The sequence below is a fragment of the Molothrus aeneus genome, chromosome 4 (genome assembly GCF_037042795.1).
Source record: "Molothrus aeneus isolate 106 chromosome 4, BPBGC_Maene_1.0, whole genome shotgun sequence".
Classification (NCBI taxonomy): Eukaryota; Metazoa; Chordata; class Aves; order Passeriformes; family Icteridae; genus Molothrus; species Molothrus aeneus.
Genome location: NC_089649.1, coordinates 6,218,563 through 6,237,016, shown reverse-complemented (window position 1 = coordinate 6,237,016; position 18,454 = coordinate 6,218,563). Strand labels below are relative to the sequence as shown.

The 18,454-nt window shown below is 41.1% G+C and overlaps 1 protein-coding gene across 1 annotated transcript in view; it reads left to right on the top strand.

The window, feature by feature from the left end:
- Positions 1-18,454, top strand: part of SEC24D (SEC24 homolog D, COPII coat complex component) — a 49,500-nt gene that overhangs the window by 12,485 nt on the left and 18,561 nt on the right. Inside the window, exons 4-8 of the mRNA XM_066548915.1 lie at positions 326-474; positions 1,821-2,093; positions 2,851-2,972; positions 5,666-5,777; positions 7,086-7,213. Of these exons, the coding sequence (XP_066405012.1) occupies positions 326-474; positions 1,821-2,093; positions 2,851-2,972; positions 5,666-5,777; positions 7,086-7,213 (784 nt within the window). The remainder of the gene's footprint in view (positions 1-325; positions 475-1,820; positions 2,094-2,850; positions 2,973-5,665; positions 5,778-7,085; positions 7,214-18,454) is intronic.

The window sequence follows — 18,454 nt, the reverse complement described above, 5'->3', positions numbered from 1 at the left end:
GAGTGCTGTGATATGTTCAGAAGCTTGTGTTTCTTAATCTTCAGGCTTACAGTTACTACTGCTCTCACTTTGCCATACCATACTCAATCTGCTTTGTTTCTAACAAGTGTGCGACCAAACATAGACTGCCTGTTTTTATTAAACAAGTGTGCAATCTCTGTGTCCTTTGTGTATTTTAATACAAGTGTACATTTTCTGAGCAGAATGTGGGCATACTCCATTAGGGTTTTGTCCTAATTAATTGTTTCAGCACCATCTTGAGGAGGTATGAGATCTTTGAGAGTTGTAATTTTTTTGCATAACTGCACTGATTTTTTTCCTTTAGGTTTCAAGGCCCTTCACCTCCAACTAACACAGGAGCTTCCTATCCTCCCTACAGTCATCAATCCCAAGCAGCCTTTCCAAGTACTGCACCTGCTTCCTCTCCAGCACAACTTGCTGACCAGCTCAACAGCATGCAGATAAATAGCTATGGTAATTGGTTTATCTGATTGACTTCTTCTCAGTTACAGCATTAAGACTATGATAATTAAAACTTACTGAACTTCTGTATAAACAGAAAATGAGACCTTTGACCACCATCATTGGCTTAAGTTCTTAGCATTTTATCTCATCCAGTTCCTTAAATGAGTAGTATTGGCTTAATTCTCAATTGATGTTTGACAAACCTTCCATAAAATTCTGATACCCCAAAAGTTGTTTCTCAAAATACTCAGTGAATGTGTCAGTAACAGCCAAGGCATGAGCAATAATATGCAGACAGGGTTTAATTTTTCTCAACTTTTTACGGGTTCTCTAGTTACAAAACTATTTTCTTTTCTTGACTAAACATTTTTGGGTTTTAATCTAAATTTATCTGCGTTTATTTTGGTGTTATACCATCTCAAACCTAGGCCATAAAGATGTGATCATGTGATGCTTCCATGTAAATGACTTCCAACAACAAATGCTGATATGTATTTTAATTATGCAAAATATATTATATAAACAATTTAAAAACAATTATATAAAATACAGTGTTCTCATGTTATGTACTGGGAGGCTTAAATTTTAATTGTAAAGATTTTTTTCAGTTAACATATGTGACAGAAGACGTATTTCAATGTTTGTATATGAACGCGTTGTTCTTTTGCTTCAAACCTAATATTGGTTATTCTTCTAGCTCTCTTTAAAGTTGTGTTGTCTTTAGGGGAAAATCTGATTAAAAAATGCAGGTTTTGTAAAGTAATAAGTGTTTACAGATTGTAAGTCTCAAAAACCTCTCTTTCTAGAGTCTTCTTAATTCTAATTGAAATCTGCATCTTATAAACAACCAACAATTCCTTGCCAGTGTCTACAAAATAATTCCCACATGTTTCATCTTTTAGTATCAAGTGGGTTTATTTTCCATCAAACCTGTAATGGTGAAATACAAATAGCAGACTAACAAAAACATGCCACATAAGAGAAATGGATTCTTGAGCAAAAAGAACGTTGTTTCACATTCTGAAATGAAGTAGTATTTTGAAAGCTGAGTGACCTATGTGTGTTCTGGTGAAGAACTGTCCAACTCTGGCTTCTCTCACTCTTTCCCTATCTGCCCCAGCTGCAGGGTTTTATTGCAAGTAGAGCCAAAAGAAATAAAATGACCGACTCAGCTGAGGCCTAAAACGTGATTTGTCATGTGGTCTGGCACACAGAGTCGCATAAGGCAGCGCTGTCAGTGTGGGATCCAGTGTTGGTTGTACGCCGTAGAAATGTACTGAGCAGAACTAGAGCACCTTGGACACAGGTTTGGGAGGTTTCCATTCCTGACTCACCTGATGTCATCTCTCGCTCAGGTCCTGGCGCTGCTCCAGGCTCTGGCATGTCTCCCGGGCACCCGGCGGCTTTCCAGGGCCCGCGGCTGCTGCCCCCAAGCCAGCAGCAGATGGGTTTGCCTCCTGCACCACAGCTGCCTCCTCCACCAGCAAACAGTGTCAATGGCCTTGGTGCTCAGCCAGCATTGCCTCCTGTGGCCAGGCAGGGTGGAGTCCCTGGGCCTGTCCCTCCAAATCCTAACTTGCAGCACCTTCCGGGACAGCCTCCAGGGCCTGGATATCATCCTCAGCAAGGTAGGGAAGGATGTTTGTTATGTGTTTGAAAACAAAGGTGCAGGAGCAATCACTGGTGGAACTGTGTCCATTCATGACTGAATCTTCAGCTGACTGGGGAAAATGAAATATGAGTTCCCTTTCTGTAGAAGGGAAGGATGTGCATTGTCAGTCAGTACACCTGAGACAGGCTCTGCTTTTGCTCACAAGTTGAGCACTGTTGAGACTGTAACAAGAAAAAGGAGATTAATTAGGATCAGAATCAGAATTAGTAGTTAGTAATTGGTGAAGGCACACCACACTACAGGAAGGTGTTTTTCTTACACTCTGTAGAGGTATAGGCTGCTTTCTGTCTTGTAGAGTAGTGTCATAAGCAGCTTTCAAAAATGCTTTGCTATAGCAGTAATGGATTGTAACTGAATACAAGAAGCCAACTAATGATATCAGTTTGCACTGACTGATGTTAGTGGAGAGATTGTCACTGAGGTAATGGCCTGGCGTGAGTAGCTGTGGTAATCTCTACTAACTGTCCTACTTGACATAAACCTGAAAACTTTGGAGCCAAAGTTGTCACATCTGGTGTTGGTCTTGCTTTTTAAAAACACAAACTAAAGCCAAACTGAGCCACAGAAATCCAATTCTTTTAGTTGCTGAAAACAGAGGGGAAAGAGGAGTTGCACTTAGCTGAGTAAGAATTAATTGCATGGCAGAAGTTGATGCTAAGCATTGATAATGGAACTTAAATACTTGAAATGAATTATCGTTTGTAACTCTGCAGCAAACTATGGTCCTCAGATGGCAGCATCTCAACTGTCCTATCCTGGTGCTTTTCCTGGTGGTCCAGCACAGCTCTCAGGCCCACCACAGAAGAAGCTTGATCCTGACTCTATTCCAAGCCCAGTAAGTAATGTGGCTCTAGTTTTTTCTAAATGTAACTTGCTGCTGCATTTAAAATAAAGCAATGACAAATGCTAACATTGTGTTCGTTTTAGCTGGTGGGGGTTTTTTTGCCAAACATACTTTGGCACTTAGATGTGACTTAGATGGCTTGGTTCTCAACATACCTTCTAGTTCTTCCAGTTTCTAATTAATGCAATTTTGTACTCTGTGCTGTCAGTTTTGGATCAATTAGTGTATGAAATTAGTTGGAGTACTGAAGAGGCTTTATAACTTTATCTAACATGGGACACTCATACATGAGTATGTCCCAAATAGTTTATAGGAAATACTTCACTAGGAATTCTCAACAGGATTCTTAATGAGACAGTGACCAGTACTGAAGAACTGCTTGTGTTCACTGCAGCTTATCACCTTTCCTTTTCACTCTGAAAAGTTTGAAGGCTTGAACTTAGTACCAGATACCAGAAGTAGGATTTGTACACAATACAGGTACATGAACTCTGGAAGTGCAGTCCTGGCAAGGCTGAGAAGTCATGTGCTCAGAAGCCACTTTGCCTTTTGATTTCAGGAGTTTCTCAGGCAACTGGAGTTATTTGCCTGAGCCATCATTTCAGTTGCTGCAGCCTTGTAAAGATTTCAGTAGCCTGCAATGTTCCTGGTGCTTAAGCTTCCTGCAGGCTGAAGAGGCTCAGCTGTTGAGCACGCACTGGTGGGACAGTGTCTCTTCTTAGGATGGTGCTAGAGAAAAGAAGGTTATGCTTGCATCCATCTTTGTGAAATAGTCTAATTTGTATGCAGAGAAAGGGCTGGTCAGGCACAGGCAGCACTTAACTTCTTTATTGGAAACAGCTGATGCAAATAGAAAGCAATAGTGTGCTAAACTCATGGAGAAAATGTTCTGGTGCCCACGCTTGGAGTGGTTCTAGCAATCACCTGGGCAGGTCAGAAGGTCCTCAGAGACTCAGAATTCTTAAAGCAGCTTCAACCTAGAACTTGCTACTTTAAAAAATGTTTTCACCACTGCACAGCAGGCTAGTCTGGGTGAAGGAATTTTAAACTTCTCGCTGAGGCAAGTTTGCTGTACAGGAGAAACATTTTTGCAGAAGCCTCACACTGTTTGGTATGAAACTGTCTTGCTTCTTTAAATTTGGGTATTCTTTTGTCCTTCTAGAAAAGATTTTTTTTTTCTTTACCCAGTGATGAATTTGATGCAAACCCCCCGTAACTTTGGAAAAACACTTGTTGATAATCCCTTAGGGGTTAATGTAACATCTGCAATTGCCTTGTTAAAGGCAATTTTTAACCGAAAAGCACTGTGTAAAAAAATCCCCTGAATCAAGTGTCTGTATAAATAACAAATGCCCTTAAGTCAATCATTCCTAGTGTTTCAGTGCAATGCTTTTTACAGTAGAGGGATAAAATGATCTTGTCTAATTAAAAAACAAAGGGCAGGGAGGGAAGGAGGTCTGGCATGAAAACATGGGCTGATGTCTTGTTTCAGTTATGCACACAGTATAAACAGCCGTGACTGCAACAGCCATGTTAAAATAGGTTAAAAGGTTTGTTTAAGCCTTCCAGAGAGGATCAGAAGGTATGTTTAAAAGAAACATGATCTGGGTCAACGTCTGTAAAGGACAAAAAGCTAATTCAGAATGAGGAATAAGTATGACCATGTGTATTTCTGTTGTTATATTTACGTTATATAATTATAGTAGTGTTGCCAGATAAATTTACTTCTTATCTGTAGCCATTGTTGATTTATATTTCTCTTATATATGTTAGAGGCTGATTTGTACCCTGACAACATCTATGAAAACTTGCATCTGGACTTTGTCAACAATTATTTCCAAGAACAATGATATATTTAGGTCAGTTAGCTGCAGAATACCGTGGCACATTGATCCTTTGCAGAGCTAAGTCTCAGAGTGGTTTGCTTTCTTGAGCCAGTGGACCTTTTTAGAGCAAAACCTTTTTCCTTCTAATGCAAGAGTTAGCTATAAGTATACAAGCCAGGGAGGCAGGGAAAAGTAATCAAGCAGAAGATCTAACAAGCTCTCTGAGGAATGTCTTGTATATTTAAATTGCAGTACAGAAAACTTTATTGATGAAAAAAAAAAATTATAGGCCCAGACTATTTTCAGTGTGTTAGGAAATAGCTCTTGGACATTGATCAGTAGACTTCATGCAACTAATTTAGTTTTTCTTCTCTGCTTCTGAAGTTGCCTAGCTATTATTAGAAGTTCATGTGCAGTGTAAAGGCACAATTCCATGAGGTACCAGCAGCAGTGGCAAAGCCAGTTTGAGAAATTCCCTGTCTTGTTCCTCTTGCCTCCCACAGCTGTTTGGCTGCACTCTAAACCAGGTTGCTGAGGAGAGAGGAGGAATGATGGTATCAGTGATTGGATTTCTGGTGTGGAACAAAACACAGCTTTACATAACTTTGATTATATCCTGAAAAGCGTCAGCATTAAACCTGAGTGAGGGATCATGCAGAAGTAACAGGGAGCAGCCTATGGGAAAGGAATTTGGGCAGCAAAGTCCAGCTGCATAAATATTTCCTGACATTATATTGTAAATGGTTATAAATGAGGCTTCAGCCAGAGTCTTTCTTTGTGTAGATCTTAGCCTGTTCATGAGTGTAGCCGAATGCATGACTTACCTTCCTCATGCTGTTCTTGCTTCTTCCTCATCAGATCCAAGTGATTGAGAATGATAAGGCTGCCAGGGGAGGGCAGGTCTATGCCACAAACACGAGAGGACAGGTTCCTCCCCTCGTCACCACCAACTGCGTGATCCAGGACCAAGGTAACTGTCCTTGTTGCTGTGTTGGGAGTCTTCCAGGGGAAATCTAATATCATTTAATAAAAAAAGGTTAAATTTCCAAATTTCTCATCTGAAAATGATGGTATTTGCTCTAAATTGTACATGAAATTGCAAACTTCATTTGAACAGGAAAAAAGGGGGGGAGGAGGGAAGTGGGAGCTGAGTTCTTACACCTTGACTTAACACCTCCTCTACCCTTCCGGGCCTTTCAAAGAATATGAATAATTGAGACAACTTTCCTTTTTAACTTAAAATTTTTGAAGGTGTTACATTTCAAGTTAAAAATCCTTTCGGGATTATTCTGAAAATTTGAAAGGTGGACATTGGAAGAAGCAGTACTGTTACCTTTTAGGATATTCATTTCTATTCAAGTGATAGAGGCAGTGTGCAAGCTGTCTAGTTGATGTACACTGGCCAAAGGAAAAATTTATCTGCCTTTGCTTCTGCCTGGAGCCTGGGGTTGCAGTCTTCCACATGCCACTCTTGACAGCAGGCTCAATATTTTAATACAGGTTAAACTGGTGGTCTTACTCAGCCCAACAGTAATTTATCAATGCTGAGATAACTTGAATAAAATGTACAAACACACTAAGATTTTTTGGCATTATCTGAGAATGGGATAAACCCATTCTGATGATCCAAGAAATTCCTTTCAACAAACTGAGCAGAGCTGCAGTTTGTTGGTTACAAAGGGAGCATCAGGAAGCTGATTCCTGAACTCCTGTCTATGCTCTTGCCTGCATCTCACAGCAGTTTCTCTTTGAGGGGCCTGTGCTGAGTGTCCTCTTGGAACTGTGGTGGTGGCTTTGCACCCTGTATTTTGCAATGTAGGTGAGCATGGTGATGTTAAGACAGACACAGTGTTTTCTGAATCAGAGGTAGCTCATGAGAGCAGTCTTAACAGTAGAGATCAGTCTGCCTCGTCCCTTTATGTACAGTGTTGACATGTCCACTGGGATAGCATCCACATTTTCTTCTAAGATCCTACATATGGGATGTTTCCAAGTAATCTCTACTGAGATTCTTCTTGCAAGTAGTTGTTGCCTTATTCTTGTCGTGTTTAAATCTCTAAATCTCTGCTTTAAACTCAGGAAGAAAAGATTGAACCAGAGGGAGGGGCAGTGGGCTGGGATATAAGGAGGAAAGATGGGTAAAGCCTGCATGGGAGGAAAAGAAGGAATGTGTTGAATGTGGCACATGCACTTGTTGCTTTGTGTTGTGATTTTCCTGCTGGGTGCTGGGCTGGGCAGGTTCCTCCTAGCAGCCTCTCATGCTCTGTGGTGTTTGCAGGCCACGCCAGCCCCCGGTACCTGCGCTGCAGCACCTACTGCTTCCCGCTGACGGCAGACATGGCCAGGCAGGCCCGCATCCCCCTGGCGGCCGTCATCCAGCCCTTCGCGGCTGTGCCCCCGAACGAGGTACAGAGCGCTGGGCTCGCTCCTCGGGCCGCGGGGTTGGTGGGGACGGTGTTTTAGCCACACTGGGAATTGCTACGACCAATTCGTAAAGAGGTGGCAGAAGACTGAGGTGTGCTTGGGTCATGGTGTAACTTCAAAGGACAGAAGTTGTCATTTGGAAAAGGTACAGTAGTGATGACTCCCCTGGATTCCTGGTGTTTCCCCAACTGCCTCTTGTTCATGCCACCTTTGTCAGTTCCATTACTCTGCTGGAACTACGTAGTTTTAGGAAAAGGTATTATAAGAGGATGACCACAAACTGCATTAAGTTAATTTTAAGGTGTGGAGAGCTAGATTTGAAGAAACAACATTTTTCCGTTGACATCTTCACAAAATAATTTCACAAGAAGATAATTGGGTTTTCTACTTGGATGAGCTGAGTCATAGAAAGAGGACAAACGTAACCAGCCATTTTTAGCACTCATTTGAAGGCACTAACCTTTTCTCACATAACCATCTCTAATGACCCTCCATATTCAAAACATATCCCTAGTTCTTCTGCAGATCTCTTCTGCAGTATTCTCTGGTCTTAAAACAATTACCCAGGTTTCCTGGCACCCCAGAGGATTCTATCAGTGGCAGGGATAAATGCATTTTTCTACTGCAGCATTTAGCTACATCATCTGTGGGATTATCTTGCTTGGTCTTCATCTGCTGTGTCCTCCATTGCTTCTAAATTCTTCAGCTTCCAAATTCTGCAAGGTCTGCAAAACGCATTTCCTTTTCGTGTCTTACATTGATTTACTCCAGAGTGCTGTGTCATGGGGGAAAAAGCAGGGATTTCATCAAAGTTGTAGTATGTGATTGTGTCTTCAAAAACTCCTCATAAACTCCCTGCAGAGGAAAGCCTTATTAAAATTGCTAAGACATTCAGTGCTTGGTTTTGCAGTCTGATTTTTCTTTAACTATAAATTCTTGGTAGTTTTTTTTCAATATATGTTGGAAAAAAGCAGATGTTGCTCTTTATCAGGATGGATAACTTCCAATCCAGCAGACCTCTGCAGTTTGAGTTGAGAGTATTATTTCAGCAGGGTAGATTGCAGTTATCTTCTCTGTGGTCCACAGGGAAATAGGATGTATTACTGATGGCTCTGCAGATACCAAGTCTCACCATTTGTCTGCTAGACAGCAACTTCGGGTTTCATTCCAGTTCTTGAGGGAAACGTGCACCCTTGGCTTGTTGCCACCCCCCTGTATTTTCTCCTAGATGAAACTCCTGCTGCTGCTTCTCCACGCCTTCACTTTATCAGGCACACTTTGCTCTTTACCACCCTTGATCCCAGTTTCTGTGCCCAAGTGGCACTTACAAAGTCCATTTTCACATTGGCTCTTCATTTGTGCATCTTGCACTCAGAGTCTGCCTCTAGTCCTTTACATTTCCCGCACATGGCTTCCTTGTCTCCTGCATTGTGTTTAGACAGGGTGATCAATGAGTTGCTAAAATCTAAATCTCTTCTGCATACATCAATTTGCAGTATGTCCAAACATTTGTCCTTGGCCAAGTTCAGGGGGGTTTTCCTGGGGTTGCCAAGAAGATGTGCTCAGTGACCCACCCGTTGTGAAGTGTGAGTGCTCTTGAGCTGTTGCAAAGGTCACTGGGGCTCATTAATCTGGAAGGAGCAGTGTGTTTTTCCCTAGCCTCTCCTTTGGAGGAGCCTGAAAAATGGCTCTCAAAATTGGCAAAAGCCCAGTGTGGAAAATTCTAGTCAGAACAATTCTAGCTTGGTAAAATTGTAAGAGCTAAGGAGATAGTGTTGGAGTGGGAAGAGCTGGGCAGTCTTAGCTGAGGCAGTTTTTCCACGGCTTGCGTGTGCCCTTTGTCTTCACTGCTGCTGCCAAAATAAGATCTTACTCTTAAGATATCCTAATAAAAATGGTCTTCCATATGGGATTTATAACTACTTTAATTTTGAAAAACCACTTAATTTGAAAGAACTGGGCTTTTTATAGAGGTAAAATAGATTCAGGGGCTTATTTGTGTTTCTGAACTTCCTAGTATGGTGTGTTCTGCCTGAAACTGGTGACTGCAAGGCACAGCAAGTTCTTTGTTTCAGAATATCCACCCTATTTTAGAGATAGTGCCTCTTAACAGTGTCTACAGGTGATGCTCATCATGTGCTGTTGGGTTACAAGGTGAAAATATGTCTTATTTTCTTTATTTCTTGATAAAAAAGCATGTTTTACACAATAACTGCAGCAAAATTTAGTTAAGAACGAAGAGAAATAGCTAAGTCTTCTGGCAGTAGCAGAATTATGAATGTATATGAAAGGGAGAGCCCAGTTGTACAGATCTTAACTCTCTTTCTTAATTGAACACTGTCACCGTTCGGGTGGATGACTTGTAAATGTAATGGATTTTGTTTTTAGAAAATAAGCTGTCAGTTGCCTTCATGGAGACAGTAACTCAGCTGGAAATTGAGTTCTGGGGATTTGCTTCCTTTCACTAAGCATACAAGGAGATAGAGATAAAAGATCCTGGGAGCTTTCAACTAAAAAGTTGCGATCTGGGGACTCAACAGTATTCTCACACTTTGATTTGGAAGGTTTTCCAAAGGGGAAAAGGTAATTTGGGATTTCAAAAAGTCTGAAAGGCAGATTTAAGTTCATTATTCACTGTGGGTTCTTTTTGGCCAAGTGGAATGTCTACACAGAGGGACTGGTGTCCTGCCTCCAAAAGTGAAGTGGGAATATTAACATGAAAGTGCATTATTTTTTTAAAATTTATTTTAGCTAAGATCTGATAAGAAATTGTCAGGAACAGAAAATTGTCCAAAAAATGAACAGGGATGTCTTTTTAATAGGTGTACACCAGTTATCTCCATTTCTAGTAAGGAATAGGATACAAGGAATAGGATTACAAGTTATCTCTGTAGGAGAAAATAAGAGCAGAAAATGAAATCATAATGTTGGTAGATAAGGACGTTAAGTGAAAGGATGTCATGCATGTCTTTGAATAAATGTAATCCCCCAAACAAACAAATCTCCCCTGCAGTGAGAAAGAAAAAAATGAAAAATGTAACCTGGTAAAGCTGCACAATGAAAGCGTTGTGGAGAAGCCATAATTAAAATTGAGACAGTAACAGGACACACTGAGGAAAAGGTCACAAATGAAGCTTTACTTCAGAAATGTGAAATTACACGAGAGTGAATTTAAGGCATTAGTGGAGACCACTGGGTAAAGAAGGTTGTAGGGTTGTGTTTGATACCCCAAGAACAGGTGAGGCAGCAGCACTTGGCATGCAGGCACTGAGCCTCAGAAGGGCAAGTGAAAGGGATTTATTCAGAAAAACCCTCAAGCTGAAAGTTAGTGGAGGAAAATCCATGGAGGGCACAGAGTCTGTTAGAGGTTGCTACAAAAAGCCTGCAGCCAATCTAGAAAATCATGAACTAGAGAACATTGCATGTGCACTATTTATCACTGGAAATAAAGGCTGTTGAAACATTCATGCCTTCCCTCCTCTGCCAGGGTCTTAGAAGCAGTACAAATTTCACAGTCCTATCTTTCCAAGTCCATATTTATTATTTCTCAGAAGTAACAGTTCATTTTCACTCTCCTGATTTGGATGATCTATGGAAAGTATTTGTTTGTTATAGATTGAGAGTACAGTATCATTGTTTGACAGAACTTATTTTTAGTCCACCAGTGCTTTAGCAACAGTCCATAAAAATAAACTAACTCTCACAGTTATCATCCTAGACCAAGCCCTGCATGAATTTGTTTTGGAGATGGATGAATATTTCCACAGCCTGAATAAATCATGTGATCTTGATTTAGCATTAATACTACTTGATATCAAAAGTTAGTTAAAAGAGTATTTCATGTTGTAAAATCCAAAATAAACAATTCAAAATACTTACCTCTAGCTTTAGTTATTTGCCTTCTTTGCTTCCTAGTAATTTTGTGTCATTGTTCTCTGCCATGTTCTTTCTTATTTATTTAAATTGATTAGCTTTTAGAAATATTTATTGGTGGGAATCTAATATATCACTTCCATTTTCTCCTCAGTTAATGAATTAGTTAAGAGAAGGGAATTGCTTCTCAGAAATGCTGGTTCATGAGCTAAAAGCAATTTTACCTTTTCAGAACTTGTCAGAATAGTGAAATTTGATGAGGCTCAGTGCAGCTAAGCTGTTTGGAAAGCTGTGATTTTTACAGAGATGATAGGATGGGCTCCTAGATGGAGCTGTAAGGTCGGCAGCAGCTAAAAATTGAGGTGGATAACTCAAAATGTGATTGGACTCTGTGGGACCCAGGTCCTGTTGTCCCTGATTTCACAGCTAGTGAGCAGGGCAGGCAGGCTGTGGCTGCAGTTTGAAGCACAGATTTGCACAGACACACACATTCATTAGCAGCTCTGTGCTTGTGCAGAACTTGGATTTGAGGAGAGTGAGGAATGCTTAGTCTGCAAGATGAAATTATTCCACCTAAACATCCTGCTGAGGGCTCCTTTCTATTAGGAATGTGTTTATAAGCTGGCTCTGAGGAGCAGAGGTGCTTGCTGCTAACACCTATGCACTGTAAAAAGCCATCATTTGGGTTTTACCCTTTGATTTGTGTCTTCTATTTGGTTACTGATTCACAGGAGGCTGTTACTGCTTAGAGCATGGGAGCTCGGCTAATTTAAGAGCTTTTAAGGAGGGATTCTGTTGAAAGGTTCTTCCTTCAAAAGGGTTACATTATATCAACCAGGTCATGCTTATCTGCATGGTGGCTGGCTTGACACAAATGAGGACATCTCTGTCATGACACCCCTCCACAAGAGCAGAGTTAGACAGTAAAATTGTCCATAATGCTAGTAAGATGATAGTTCTAAGGAAATTGAAGAAAAGAGCTGCTGTTGACACTTCTGCCCTGTTGTCACTATGGATTATTTTGCATGTTCTGGTGTCTGGATTGTCCACGATCCAGCAGGGAATGATTTTGTCAGTGTCTTTGGGTTGTTGTGTTTGTTCTAAAACATGATGGGAGTAGAAGCCCTGCATATGGGAGGTACTTAATACATGTTGCTGCATACCATGCTGTGTGAGCCTATACACACATTTTCCAGGTATTAAAGTAAAACCATTTCCAATGAATCCTTTTTGGTGGTCTTGTTTGGGAGAGGACTGAGACTTTGAGCTCATAGTTTTGAGTCTGCTTGGGGCAGGACCATCTTTGTTGCTGTGTCAAAGCTGTTTTATTTTATTTTTTTTTTCTGGCTGACTAGTGGCAGGTTAATGTTTGGGGTTTTGCTGAGCTCCTCTGAGGTGCCAGACTCTGCCATTCATGGTGTGGAGGGCCCAGAACCTGCAAGCACTTGCAGGTGCTTCACCCAGGAAGTGTTACACAAGTGTTACCCCCCTCTGGAGATCAGTGCCTGTAAGCTTGGTTTCACAATGCCTAATTTAGAGGTGCATAAATCCTGTATTAGATGAGGCTTTCTTTATGGAGTATGCCATGTGCTAGTGTGCACTTGGTAGGAAATCATTTGGAATTGGATTGCTTCCCAAGACTTCCTCATCAAGGGGCAAGTTTTTTGTTAGCCTGTAACTAGAATGAGAATTCAGAGGCAGGTTTAGCAATGGCTTTTGCATTAGCTTTTGCAATGGCTTTTGCAGCAGAGCTTCTTCTAACTGAAGCAAATTTTCTCATTTACTTTCTTCTGTCTTTTGGTTTTTAGTGTACATTGAAAAATAGTCCTAAAATGTACCCTTGAAAATACTTCTGTGCTATGTTGGTCCCTGCATCACTGGTGTTAGGGTAAGGATGTAATTCTGATAGAGATGAGAGCAGTGACCTGAAAATGTGACATTTATATAAATTTTATTTGTGTTCTAATCAGAGTTCCTGACTGATTTTATACAAATCTGAAATTTAAACCAAGAAGAAGCCTTTATAAGGATGATGTAATACAGTTTCTGGTAAGTCAGAGACTCTGACTGTCCTTCAGAATTGTAATGACAGAAGAAAAGCGTAACTTTACAGCAGTACATATAAAAGGGAAATAAAAAGTAATAGTTATATCCATTTAATTAACTGGCCAATAACACTGATAATTTGTTTTGCCAACAAAAATGACGCTCAAGTTAAAAATCACTTGGGCTATTGATCTATTCCTTGAAAACTTCAGAGAGTCAGAACACACTGGTATTGAGTAAGTTCCAGAGGAAAGGTTTGTATTTTGCTTTTTAAACTGGAGTTCTTCTTGCATATTTTATCTGTCTATGCATATTATGCAATGTTGAATTTTGGATGTCACCATGTGAGGTGTGTTATTACATGGAAGTTGTGTGCTTGCTAAATAGAGGCACAGATCATCTCCTCAGGAGGGCAGCTCTGTGTCCTTCACAGGATTGCTTTCCTCCTCTCATGGTTGAACCCCAGGCAGTTCACTCCCCCACCAGTGGGGCCAGGGAGAGAATGGGAAGGGTAAAAGCTGGAAAACTCATGCCTTGAAACAAAGATTAATAGGGAAAGCAAAAGCCACAAGTGCCAGCAAATCAAATCAAGGAATTTGTTCACACTTCCCATGGGCAGCCAGGTGTTCAGCCATCCCCAGGAGAGCAGGGCCCCCTCACAGTAATGGTGCCTTGGGAAGACAAACTCCATCATTCCAAGTGTCCCTTTTCCTCCTTGTTCCCCCCAATGCTCCTTGTTCCCCACTTTTACTTACTGACCATGAGGTCTGGAATATCCCTCTGGTCAGCAGGGTCAGCTCTCTTGGCTGTCTCCCCTCTCACTCTGCTCCCAGTGTGGCACTGTGGAAAGCAGGAAAGGCCTTGGCCCTGGGTGAGCCCTGCTCAGCAGGAACAGCACCATCTCTGTATTATCTCCTGTGTTCAGCACATATCCAAAACACAGCTCCATTCCAGGCACTGTGAGGAAAAGGAACTGTAACTGAAACTGAACTGTAACTGAAAAGTAACTGTACCCAGCCCAAAGCAGCACGCTGCCATAACTCAGTTCCACCCAGTTGTGACACTCAGCTGCGCTAATGAAAGAGAGAAGGGTGGTTGCAAGTCACAAACAAATATTATTAATGTTTCAAGGGTCTGGAGTCTGCTTGAAGCATCCCAGCTATTGTAGTAGCAAATATATTCATGAAGGAGAGACAGAATGGGAACATTGTGACCTGATGTGGTATTTGTGAAGTAACAGTTAGTTTTACTATTGACCTTCAAAACCACCATCCTAGAAAGGACTTGACTTTGTTATAAAGGGCATTAAACTCATCCCAAATGTCCTTGCTACAGAGGTGAAATTTAGTGCTGGTTTTTTTTTTCACATAGCAAAAATTCTCCTTGTACTTTCTAAGTTCTCCTGTGGCAATTGGCTAGCTCTAGTTGGCTTGGGAATGCAGCATGATGCTTCAACTATGCTCAGTTCTTACTGATCTCTGTGGAAATAAATTAATTAGCCTTGGAAATATGTTCACTAATAAATATTGTCCAGGAAAGGCTGCACATAAGCAGAGCTGTTCTTTCCATCTCTAATTAAAATACTCCTAAACATTTCTATGCTTTTTTCCTAATTAAAGTTTCTTTCTTTAATATATTCGGCTGTGCAGAAATGGGAACCATACAGTTCCTATTGTGAAAGTTCTCAGGAATGCAAACATGAATAGTCAGTTTAAAAAGTCACAGTAATGTCTTCTAACAAAAGAGAAACAGCCTTGGTTTTGAGAAGGAGGAAAACCTTCCACTTATTAGATTCTCATGCATGGTCTCAGCTCAGCAATTGCTTTTCTCTCATATGCTGATAAAATCCATTATGTCTATGGATACACATCTGCCTCTCCACCTGTGTGTGTATAAAAAGGAAAAATTCCCAACACCTGATTGGTCCCTAAAGTTGCTGATAGCCCAGCAGGCCAAAATGGATCTGAAATCCAATGTGGAGTTTTAGTTTTGTTGTTGCTGTGAAGACATGAACAACATTGATAATGTTCTGGCACAGGATTTCTTCTAGGAGAGTGCTGCATCAGAGGTCACTATAGCACACTTAGATTAATGTATAAACTGAAATAGCTGTTCTGTAAACCTAGAGCTGCATGTTCCATGAGCACTGTTTGGAGTGTTGCTTTATTGCCTGTCCTAAGGATGTAGAAATGGTCACAGCTTTGTCTGCATTAAATGGTCTTGGACTTTTTAAAACAGAATTGATGTGCCAAGTAAGCAATTATCTTTGTATTTTACAAGCTGTGCCTGTGTTTTAAACTATGGTGTTGAGCTGATAATTTATTTAGCTAGCTTAAAAAAAAATTATGAGAGGATAAACTTACCTTGATAAATCATACAGCACCAAACAGTAAGAGACTGGTTCTGTCCAGAAATTAATATTTCATGCCCAAATTCAGTCTGACATTTGGAAGATTCTCTAGAACTCTGCAACAGTGATTTGCAGAAAAACAGAAATCATACCTGAATGAGGTGTCTTTAAGAGTTCTGTTTGGTTTTGTAAAATAAGCCAGACAGATATGTCACTGAAAATCCTACTTCAATTTTAATGTGAAAATCTTATGACCAGTAAAGCTAATCCCTTGTAATTACTACTTAGCATTTCTGTAGAGAAGCTCTTTGAACATTGCCTGTCTTGCTTGTCAGTGGTTTTACAGCTAGTGTAACAATCCTGCCTTAGAGTCTGGGAGCAGGGGTGCAGTGCTGCACCACCTGTGATACTGATAAGAGGGGAAGTGGAACTGTGGATTGGTACAGCCCTGGCATGTGATGGAACCTGTGCTTATCACCCTCAGGGCTGCCAACAGCAGTGACAGCGCTGTCCTGGGGCAGTTTGGTCTGGCTCTTGTTCTTGCCGTGGGTTTGTGCCTCTGCAGCAGCTCCCTCCTGCTGGGTTGAGGTGCCCTGGGCTGAGGCAGGTCTGGCTGAACTGATGGGTTCCAAGTGCTACCATTGTGGAAGTGTGTTGTGCAGCACCATCTCTTGATGACCAATTTCACACTCTTGCTTCTGTCATCAGTGAATCCTGGCTGCTGGCCGTGCCTCCAGATACAGCCTGTGCCTGCATCCAAAGAGCGCTGAGCACTGCAAAGCTGAGAGGGGCTGCAGAGCCCTGCCCTCTTAATGCCTGGGGCTCCCAGCCTGGGATCATGACCAGCAGAACTTGGGGCGCCTCTCTCAGGCATGGATAATGAACTTCTGTCCTTTTTTTTCCTCTCCTTCTGTCCCCTGTATGATACATGTATCATTATTACATGTGTTTTCCCCCATCCCCAAACTCGCACAAATCCTTCTCATGTTGAATAGAGTGTAGTCTGTATTTAGACTCTTCACACTGCCAGCTCTGTTCAGTTAATTGCTATATTCCCCTTAAAAAGGGAATGCTGAGGAAGGATTTCAGGGCTTGGCTGAGGTATGATACACAGAAAGTGATAAATGGTTTTCTGGGTTTTTTCTTACATACTGAATCATATCCCATGTGCAGGGTCCACTTGAAATTCAGCTCCCATGCCATGGTGTGTTTTGCAGTGCTGTGTATGCAGAGGAATGTGCAGCCTGGGCCTGGAGGGGCTTTGAGCAAGGAGGTTTGAACATGCTTTTGGCATTTTTATGTGGTCTGAGAAAACCAGGCTAGAGGCAGGAGAGTCTGCATCACGTGGGGGATGCTTTAGCCTTGCTGCAGTCTTGCAAGCAAACAAGGAAATCAATGGAAAAGCGTGGTACAATAAATAGTTGAACCTGCTGTGAACCTTGCAGATGAGATAGTCCAAACTGGCCTGAGTCATCAGCTGTTCAACATCTGAAAACCAAGAATAGGCAGAATAACTCCTGCCTTCAGAGGGAATGGCTTCTGATAAAACACAGTGGGAACATCACCAAGGGAAATGCTTTCTTGACGTTTTAATGTGAATCAGTAAGGCAACTCAAAACCAAGGGATTATTTGTAGACTGGTTAATCTTTCTCAAAAGCAATCTATGATGATAGAAAAAAAGAAAACAAACCCCTTCAACAGTGCTAGGAAACAGAGACACTTTGGTTCATGACCTAGTTTTTTTCCAAAAACATCAGTGTTATATTTCAGAATTCCCTTTGATTATCCAGTGGAGGTTTTTGTCATCTTTTTACTGTGCTAATTAAACACAACATTTTCCTGGGGCAGCAGTGCCATGCTTGGACAAAGCCTTCTCCTTTGTTCATTAGAAGGTTATGTTGTATAGCATATATTGACATTTTCCTAGGAATATTTTAGTGACCAGATTTTCATCAATGTAACTGTCACTAACTCTAGAAGCACTGCTTACACTGTAAGGGTGTGATAGAGACACTGATCTGTTGATTTTGTCGTCTGAGAAATGGGTCATTTTCTTCAGTATCTGTATGTGCCTCTCTTGTTCTCCAGAGGATCTCTCCCTTAGGATTTTTTCTCTTTACAATGCTTTCCCAGAGGTGTGCCATGATGATCTGGAGCTTTAGCACAGTCCTTACTCCTACACTTCAAATTTGCAGCTGTGGTCCACATCCTGCAATAGGAATATGGTGATAGTTTGCAGGCATCACCCTCAGGAGCATGTCAGGACTTCATTTTTATAGCAAGCAATAGAAATTCAGCTTTCTCAGACTTTAAAGTGCAGGTTCAAGTCCCTTTGGAAATTTTTATGGATGTGTTTTATCTTGGAGCTGTGCCACCAATGTCTGTCTGTTGCTTTGTGATATTTTTCTGACTCCTGAGAGATGGTCTTGCTGAAATATTTCCAAAATAAAACTCCTCTTATTGCAGCTATATTTGGGGTTAAGTTATGGTTTATCAGATCAGCACTCAGGGCTTGCACTTCAGTGGGGCCTCAAGGTTCCTGAGAAATTTAAGTTTGTGCAGGTCCCTTGCAGCATTTTCCATCTTCTGCCCAATCCTCCTTTGCTTTAACATAAAATTACAATGTTGTGCCTCCCAGCAAAACTGGGAGATTCTTTCTGAGACAAGAGAAAATGCTGATACTTGGTTGGTGCAAAGGCAAAAGAAACAGGAGTATTGCATTTACTAAAAAAAAAAAAACAACAAAAAAAAAAAAAAACCAAAAACAAAAGAAAAACACCCCCCCCCCCCCAATATAAAAAACTCTTACTAAATTTTACCCCATTCCCCTGCTGCTATGAGAGTTTGCCACTGATTTTGATGGGAGCATAAAGAGATCTCTGCTTTTTCTTCTGGTGTACAGTGACATCTACAGAGAGTGGAGCACACCAAACAAAACTTTCCCATTCTGTAT